This window comes from Microcaecilia unicolor, chromosome 6 (assembly GCF_901765095.1).
Source record: "Microcaecilia unicolor chromosome 6, aMicUni1.1, whole genome shotgun sequence".
In the NCBI taxonomy this organism is placed as follows: domain Eukaryota; kingdom Metazoa; phylum Chordata; class Amphibia; order Gymnophiona; family Siphonopidae; genus Microcaecilia; species Microcaecilia unicolor.
In genome coordinates, this window is record NC_044036.1 from 150,304,354 (window position 1) to 150,314,188 (window position 9,835).

The window sequence follows — 9,835 nt, forward strand, 5'->3', positions numbered from 1 at the left end:
TATAAGGGCTTTTTCTTCACCAAAGGTCTTTTGAAGTATCAGTAGGAACAATGATCAATATCGCTTTTTTTCCTTTTCCTCCATTTTGGGAATCTTTGCCCTTTTTATGCTTTATTCATCACAATTCCTTGATAATTAATGAACCAATTTTTTTTTTTCAAATTACTATAATGGGTTTTTTTGAGACATTCTATTCATCTCCTGTCAACATTCAACAAAATCCAAATGTGACCAAATCTAATTTCTTACCATTCAGAATGTCGCAGTCGAGAATTAGAGGTGGTCTTGAAGCTAAACTTATATAAGTGACATGGCAGAAGGATTCCTGTTGGCAGTGAATTTATGTCATGCTGTTCCAGATGGCTGTTTTTCCTCCCCCGCACCTTTCTGTATTCTGTATCATTTAGTAGACATTGTATATAGTTGACTTTGTATATACCACCTTCTTAATGGTGCTTCATCTTGAAACATATGCTGCTTGTCGCACCAAAGGAGAAAATCATATTTAAATAACTTTTCTTTCAGATAAATATATATTTGGCAATAAACATGCAGTTTAAAAAAAAATTAGTATGCAGAGGATGTTCTGCTGTCCTTAGATTTTGTCTGTCACGATCCCAAATGGTTAATATAATGTTAAGTTCCAAAATCTCTCTCCTCTTATTGGAACATGCTTTCACTTGAGGCTATATATTTTTGTAATGAGTTTTGTACTTATTTTTAATGTTATATTTTCAGTGGACAATTTTGTTCTCGTTGGTTGTTAATATGTTTCTGCGAAATCCTGTTTCACTGTTCTGTCTTTTTCTTGGTTGTTGAAGCACATTTTAATAATTTAATTATGTCACTATACTCTCATCTGTCTTTGCAGCCTTCTTTGGGTGTCACCTAACCAACTTAATGGAAAAAAAAATAAACTCTCTTGAAATACAAAGATATTTTTCTTTCATCTTTGTTATAGGGAATCTAAATATTCTGCTTTTCTCTCTCTCTCTCTCTCTCTCTCTCTCTTTCTCTCTCTCTCTTGTCTTTCTTTTTTTTTTTTTTTTTTTACTTTTCTTGGTGCTGGCCTTTTCCTTCGTCAGCGATGATACCTCCTAATATCGCTGCATGTATGAGAAATGACAAGCTCGGGGAGCCTTGCTTCTACCTTATGGGCCATAATCAAACTACGGTTTGTAGATGAATCAATATTAGGTGTTTGTGTTGTGGCCTAAATCCCTCACATTTGCTTGTGCTTTGCTATATTTTCATATGTTCAGCAATTCATTCTGTACACTCTGTATTCTGTGAATTGTAACACTTGCTCCCGCCGTCCTAGCAAATCATTGTAATAATAAAAGTACAACAACAGCATATTTGCAGCCAATGAGAAAAGTCTCATGGTCTCTCGGCATCTTCATTTCCACCAATTAGAAAGCTAGCATCTCCCATTTCTTCAGTTTTCAGTTTAGCTGGGGTTTTTTTTGTTTGTTTTTTTTAAATAGCTCATTTACTGACATGCTTGAACAGAAGATGTTTTTGTTAGATATCTAGTAAGTAAGATAAATGCACATTTTAGAATCCTGTCAACAAGAGTTGTGATCAACATGGAAAATATTTTTGGAAGGCACCTCCATTTTACTCTAAAGCAGCACAATTGTCTTGTGTCAAACAACAGTAAATCATTCATAAGTATCTTATCTGATGGTGGGTGTACAGCATTACAGCTTCTTCTGTACTGCAATGTTCATTACAAAAGATTTTTGGGTCAGTCCTTTAAAGCAGCCTTCCCCCCTGACTTTATCACTCAACAGCTGGAATAGAATTGCATCACTATGGGATCTAAAAGTCAGAAGCTGATTCAGTTCATGGTCCTGCTGACTTAAAAAAGGTTGGTAGTTTCAGTGCTTAAATCCTAACCATGTTTGTGCAGCGTTCCAACTCTTTCAAGAAAGTCACTAGATCAACTTTGAAGTCTCCAGATTGGGTAAAATGTAATATAAGCCATATAACTATGTGGCGACACCAGCATTTTGTAATTTCGTTTTTCCTAAGATTGGTGTAGAGTGGCTGATGGAGAAGGGGATGTTGAGCGCACACACACATACACACGCTATCTTTGACATACCCTCATCTCTATCTTTCCCTCTCTCTCTCTCTTGCACACTTTTTCATGTTCAAGAAACTTGGCACATATATTCTGACAGATGCATATTTCTCGGAGACCGACACAAATGCAAACATAGGCACACACACATAGGAAGAGAATTCTGTAAATTGGTGCCTAGACATCTGCATCATAGGCGCCAACTGGTTACATGGCAATGTGCGCTAGGCACTATTCAATAAAGCTGCACCTAACTACAGAAGGTCCATATATGAGGGTGGAGAATGGGTGGCCCATGGGCATGTCTTCAAGTCATGTGCATGGCTTATAGAATACTACCAGTTACACATGGAGCATGTAGGCACATCCGTTTACATTTGCCATTGATGAGTTTAGGCATGACCATTTATGCCATAAGTGCGATCATGTCACCTTACACTAAAATTCTATAAAAGCGCATAGATTCTATTATAGAACTGGCACACCTTTAGGGAGCTGCCAATTTATAGAATTGCCCCCAAAGCACTCACCAGATTAACAAATAATAATACAAGGAAGCCCTCACCACCCAGCAGACTTACATTGCTGATCATGTGCTCACAGCCTGCTGCCTCTCATCAGAAGCCTCACTAAGATTTTATAAGTAGTTCCCCCACCTGAGTCTCCCTCGCAGTGATTCTAGGTTGCCCTCCAGTTCTCCCACTACTAGCATTTTCTGATTTTGCTGTATCCTACACAAACTCACTGATCTCAACGCCCTTCCCACATGGGGACTGGTCTATAAAAATTGCATAGCCATAGTTTAGGGGAGGGGCCTGAGGAAGCAGCATCCCTCAAATGCTTTAGGTGCTGGTACTGAGTTCATTTCCTCTCCCCATGACTAATACGCCTTTTCTCCCCCAAACTAAGCAGGAAAACTACATTGATGAAAACTTGAATACAAACTAGGAAGCCTGGGGAACAGGAAACTATCAAAATACTCTTCCCTTTTTCTACTCCTGCTCAGTCTATGTAGAATTCCGTCAAGATTTTAGAAATATGAGAAGTTACCACATTTTTAAGTGGCTTTAATATAAAATAGCTAAATTTAGCTCCCTCGTGCATTCCATTAGGTTGAAAAAGCTGAACATCGAAGAACAAAATTGTTAATTAGCAACACGGATTTTAAGTATTGGTCATAATGTTTGCCCTTTTTCCTTTCCAAGGAAAGGCAACAATAGTAGTTTATCTTAGATTTGTTTTTTTCTTTCGGCTCAATTATTTGCATAAAAAAGCAGTAGTGACAGATGCGGCTTCCATTCGCAAATGGACATGGAATTCTCTATCGGCATAATTTATTGTGCTGTAGGTTTGGATGTGATTTACTGAGAATACCTAGCACACAGTTTGACAGTAAATGAGGCAAATGGTGTGATTATCATTACAGAAAAATAAGTACTATCTACCTTTGGTAAAACATGGTATGATATTATTATTATTATTATTTTTTACATGTTAGAGTAAAATAATTGAAGGTAATATATTTCCAAAATAGATATCTGATTCTAAATTTCTTCATCAAAAAATCTGTAAACATTATGGGAAATCATTATTAAGGTGCATTATAGATCTAGCACACATTAACACAAAAACCGTGAAAAATACCTATGACCACCTCAACTTCCGGAAATCACTGAAGACTTACCTGTTCGAAAAAGCATATCTTAATGACCCAACTTAATTATCTGAATCCAGCAACTCAAAGAAACCCAAACTTGTTATGAATTTAATGAACTTTATATAACCTCCCTCTCTATGTTTCCCTAATGTGTCTGTACATATCTATTTCATTTATTTATTTATATCATTTATACCCCACAACATTACTCTATATTTGTTTCTTCACCGGAGGAGGCTTTCGCCCCACAGCGCTATGTAAGCCACATTGAGCCTGCAAATAGGTGGGAAAATGTGGGATACAAATGTAACAAATAAATAAATTGTGTCCCTCAATGAGTGCTATAGAGCAGTAATCTGCATTATATTACCATAACACACTTTAATATTCCACACCACAGAATACATAGTAATGAGATGCAAAACATGCAAATGAATGCAAAAGAGCTCATTACTATATAAATGCCTTTTATATGGCAGCTTGACCTCTAGTGGTAATACCACAAAACTACTGCTAGAGGTTGCATATGCCATTTTGAACCGGCATCGGAAAGGACAGCAGTGACTGGGAATCCCTCCTGCCCCAATCCTAAGATACCCTCCAGGATTTGATAGGTAGGTCTTTGGGGCTTGTGGTGGAAGAGAGGGGTATTCAGTGAGGGTTTGAGTTGGGGGCCATCATGGGGTCTCAATTGGGGAGGCTATAGAATGGTCTCACAGCATTTGGGGGGAGGGGGAAACCATACTTCAGCTTAACACCTTTAATAAGCAGCCCAGAAGTGTTGAGCCACAATTTTGTGACTCAATGCTCCTGGGCTGGAAAATTAATGCTGATTGTGAGATTGATCACAAATAGCATTATTCTTGTACCATGGGAGTGACTAACCTGTGATGCTGAGGTACCACAAGTTGGCCACTTCTGTGATTGTTTAAGGTGCCTTAAAAGCCCAACTTTTACAACATCTTAATAACTACCCGTCATGGATTGTATTTAATAAGCAGTGTTAGTTGTTAATATGGTAAGTAACATGTACTAGCTCTTAATGTGCAGTAATTACCACATTAATAGCTAAAGTGGAACAGGGCAGAGCCTGGACAGGGACTGTTAATGCACAGGAAGTTACATTAACTATTAATGCTACAGATAGAATTAATGCCACCTGTGTAGGTGTAGCTAATTGCAATGCATTATCTTCCATTATAGCATTAAATGAATGACAAAATATTAATGTGGAGACTTTACAAATAATGCACATTAATTTGGGGTATTAACCCTTGGTATCTGCAAATTCTTACTTTAGTTTTGTAAATGGACCCATCTTGGCTCTTAAAAGGGAAGTTATCAAGCTGTGTTAGGTAAATAATCTAGGTTATGTGCCTCTTAATGCAACTTAAAGGGCACTAACGCAGGTTATCTTGCCCTAACGCAGTGCTATTTAAGTCACCACATAGTAATGTATGCAAAACATATAAAAAAATATAAAGCAGCTCATTAATATGTAACTACTATACTGGGGCTTGTGGTGTGTTGGTAAAATATTTTACTGCCAGCATCTCTAACTAGAAGAGGTGGCTAGAGCGCCCCACCCCAGCTATAAACACCTCTAGGGTCCCCCAAGATAAGCACCCCCCCCCCAAAAAAAAAAGTATGTACCCCCTATTGGGAAGGACCCTGGAAGTCTTCCTCTCCCCACACCGGAAGCCCTCCCTAATGCATCAACCCCTTTCTGCAGAATCCATGGTGTCTAGTATTTTGGGCAGGTGCAATCCCCAGACACTCCTGTCCTTGCCAGCACTATCATCCTAAAGGACACTGGCAACTCCTAGTGGTAGTCTTAGAGTACTACCACTAGGGGCAAATTTCCGATACTTGCCAGTTCGGTTCCAAGCAGCATTATTCATTTACCGTACCAGTACATGGCGATTCCCATGGCAAATCAAGGTGTCATAAAACCTGCCTTTACTGCATTTTGATAACTCCGGCCTTAATTTCAGAAGGGAATAAAATGCACAGATGGCTAGCTCCATATACTTAACTATTTGTATACATAGTTTAATTGTTTGGCAGTTTATAAATTCTGACACAGATTTCTGAAAAAACTGCACGCTTAGGGAAAACTAAAAGTGTTCCATGTGACCTCTAGTTGAGCACTGATTTTTCTCTTTTTATGAAAATAGCCATTTATCCTTAAGTGCTAGTTATCAACTACCATTGGGGCCTATATATGAAAATGTGTTAACACACGTGAGTAAATAAGCCCCATTAATCTAGTGCATTTTCATAAAGAAGCGTTACTACTGTGGAATACACAGACACAGGAAAAAGTAGATACCTTTCCTATATTTAGGAAAATAAAGAAACACTCTTATACTCCAGTATAAAAAATGTAAAACATAGCTCTTCCATGAACAATGTTAGATGTCACCAGCACACTTATTCTGAATGTACATCAAAATTAATTTTCTTGTTCTTGACTAAATCAGGCACATTGCAAACCCACAGGGTTTAATATTCTGGGATACGAAATCTATTATTTGGGTATTAAAAATATTGGAAATATTTTTTAAAACTGCCTTTTAAGAATTTTCTTTCAAAATAATATGATAACTATAAACTAAAATTAAAAAAAGACATAGGGCTCTGTTTACTAAGCCGCTCTGTAGGTATGCTAACTTTTTAGCGCACATTCAAAATTAGCAGCGCTAATACTAGAGACACCCATAGAAAAAGTTAAAAAGTTAGTGCACCTACAGTGCGGCTTTTGGGCAGACTGGATGGACCGTGCAGGTCTTTTTCTGCCGTCATCTACTATGTTACTTAGTAAACAGGGCGCATAGTAAAGATTTAGGTATACAAAGCAAAGAAAGATACTAATATTTAACGCTCATTGTATGCAATTACATTTAAATTAACCAAGCTTCAATTAACTATCACTGACTGCGTTAACAACTGTGGCAACTAAACCATTGTGAAAAAGAATGCCTTGTTTTTGTTTTTTGTTAAACAAATATTTGTACCAAATAGCTTTTCTTTGTTTTTATTTTTATTTTTCCTTACAGACCCCAGCAGTGACGGGAACAGTCCCACCACCAGTTCACAAAATGTATCGGAAATGAAAAATATGTCATCCAGTCGACAGAACTCATCACTGGAGTCCAGTTATCCACCAGATATTCACAAATCATCACTACATAGGGATAAAAGGACATATGTTAAGGACCCTAGTGGCAGCAGAGAGTATTGCAGACAATCCAATGAACATTGCACTTGGAATGGAACTTCTAAAACACATAATAATGTACCAAGCAGCAGAAAGGAGAGATTACCAGAGAGATGGAAAGAAAGACAACCAGAGAGAATCATGGTAAATGGACAAAAAAGATCTCCTGAAAAATGGAGAGAAGGAACAAGGAGTGCTGAGAATACTTTGGAGAGGAGAAAAGGATACGAGAGTAGAGACATTTCTCCTGAGAGACGACAAAGGTCACCAGTTCATCGAAGAAACCTGTCACCTAGCAGACGAAGGAAATCACTTGAAAGACTAATGGATCAAATAGGGTCACCAGATAGAAGAGAAAGCTCACCCGAAAGAAGACGGGCAAAATCTACAGAGAGAAGACGAGAGAGGTCTCCTGACAGAAGGCGGGAAAGATCGTCTGACAAAAGAAACAGAGATGATAAAGCTATCCATAGAGATAGGAAAGAGCACAATCTGAAATATGATACCATCAAAAGTTCTAGATACCCCACTGAACCTAAAAGGAAACCATATAAGGAATGCAGCACTGATCTCAGCATATGATGTATTTCTGAGATGCACTGAGTCTCATTCCAACCTCTAGAGTGTTAAAGCTTCTAAAAAGATGGTAATAAAATAGAAATTGCTTATGGTTTCCTACATAAACACCCTTTAAATAGCAACAACTATTTTATGCAGATGAAATCTTACAAGAAAAGTATATTTTAAGAAAAAGTGTTGTGCCTGATGTATATTTAAGAAAGTATTTTTCAATGCATACTTTTCTCAAAATCATTTGCCAAACGTTGGCCATAAGGATATAGGTTTTTGTTTCTACCTGCTCTACAGTTTTATTGGGAAGTGTTTCCTTTATTAGGGCATTTTTATTTTCCCTTTTTCAGAAACACAGGTCAGTCAATAGCAGAATGTAGGTAGTGAATTTTATGACCAGTCTTGATTGATACGATTCAGACTGTTATGTATTGATTTATGACTATAATGTAATTTAGATTTTGTTTTCTTTTTGAGGGGAGGCAAGTTTGGACTTAGGAGAAAGTTGAGATGTATAATAATTTACTCTGAAGTAATAGATAAGAAAGACCTCCTGGTGGAGCAGAATTAAAACTTTCTAAAATTAGGATAGGTATTTGAAGAGACTAATATGAAGGATATTTATATAAGCACACAGCACAATGATTTATGTTGATGCATTATAACTTGTTCTGTGAACAGTTTAAACTTTAATGCCCCCTTAAGGATGTCTGAATGCAAAGGGTATTCAACTGCTATTTCAGCAACACATCCAGTATTTTTTCAAAGCAGTATCAGTATGATTCTGCACAGATCTGAGTGTATGAACAGGGAAATAAGAATGTATCGCTTTAATTACTTGGAAAGAGAATGATGGATGAAATAATGAGTGAAATGGATAAGGAAGGCCAAAGTATATCCCTGTTTTCTAAAGTTGTCCACTGTACCTAAAAAAATATTAGGCATATTGATTTGTTGAGGTTTTATTTTATTGTTGCATGCTCTGGTACGCAGACCCAAGGTAATTTCCAGACATCAGAAAATGGCAAACTGAAGTAAGGTCTGGTTGCAAACCCCAGATGAGAAGTACGCTGTATTTGAAATTATAAAGCAGCACCAAAACCTAAATTGAAAACTGTATTTTTTGAGGTGGCAAGTTGTACGGTAAATCTGCTGTAGCGGTGTAAGATTTTAACGGATTACTGCCTAGCTGAGCCAAAACATTCGCCGTTACTGTTGGATTACTAAAATAAACTGCTGCTTTACAGTGCATCGATGTTAAGTATACTGTTAACATTTTCCATACAGACACCAAAAACATTGCAAGTCTATCACTGTCGCCATGGTACTGCAAAGAAAAATAAAAAAAAAAGATGATGAAGAAAAAGGCCAATCATTGTGTGTACAGAGTTTAAATTGTAATTAATAGAGCCTGTTGAAAAACTGTTGCCTTTTTTTCCTTGTACAAAAGAGAATTTATGACAATTTAGCCGTGAGGAAATGTGATAAGTGTTTATACTTCTGAAAATGGAACAAATTGATTCATGAGGATATATTTTAATGTAAACTGAATCAGGTATGTAAAGCTGTTTTAAAATGAGAAACTATATAAGTAAATCTAAGGCTTTTGTTGGTTTGAATATCATTTCTTCATGGCAGGCTGCTTCTGTACTATAAAGCACTTGTATGCAGTCCGTGTTCATCATTTCTTGCAATGTGCTATGAACATAATGCTTTTTTTCTGTGTTATCAAAGCAGGTATGTGGGCCAATCCTTTTATAAAACACTATGCATATATAAATGCAACATTGTTCATAGCTTTCTTTCACTTTTGGTTTATAAGGAATGATATGAGGTGTTACAGATGTAGACTTGGAATTTCACAGTGGAAGTTTTCCTTGGAACAGAAACGCACTGTATTTGTAGCTATAAAGGAAGAAGTCTGTGAATGCTATTTTTACTATCAAATAAAGTTTTCCATAAAATGTATGATTGTACTAGTAAGCTTGAGGAAAACCATAGCCCAAAAGAAGGTTCGTAATCCAATGCCTCCTCTCCAGGCCTCACAGTGCGACAGTGAACATATCGGTGATGGGGCAGACCAACATTTTTCTTTTTGTTTACTTTTTTCTGTGGTGATTATGAGAAGTTTTGTTTCATTTGGGCTTTTAATGTTTTTTTGTTTCGGGGCAATGCCAGCAATATTGCGCCCTAATACACTTAGAGGGACATTTTCAATATGACGTCTAAATCCGATTTTGGACGTTTTACAAAAAACATCCAAAAATCCAGTTGTATACAGGGCCAGTTTCAAACCAGA

At 37.0% G+C, this 9,835-nt stretch overlaps 1 protein-coding gene across 26 annotated transcripts in view; it reads left to right on the top strand.

Annotated features, from left to right (window-relative positions):
• Window positions 1–9,478, top strand: part of MAGI1 (membrane associated guanylate kinase, WW and PDZ domain containing 1) — a 526,393-nt gene extending 516,915 nt beyond the window's left edge. For 21 of the 26 annotated variants that reach the window (XM_030205202.1, XM_030205208.1, XM_030205204.1 and 18 more), the window contains one exon: window positions 6,806–9,478. In XM_030205202.1, the coding sequence (XP_030061062.1) occupies window positions 6,806–7,548 (743 nt within the window). In that variant the 3' untranslated portion in view covers window positions 7,549–9,478. Of the gene's footprint in view, window positions 1–1,085; window positions 1,175–6,805 lie in introns of all 26 variants that reach the window. The other 5 variants (XM_030205219.1, XM_030205220.1, XM_030205222.1 and 2 more) reach the window with 1 other exon arrangement.
• The last annotated feature ends 357 nt before the right edge of the window (window positions 9,479–9,835 follow it).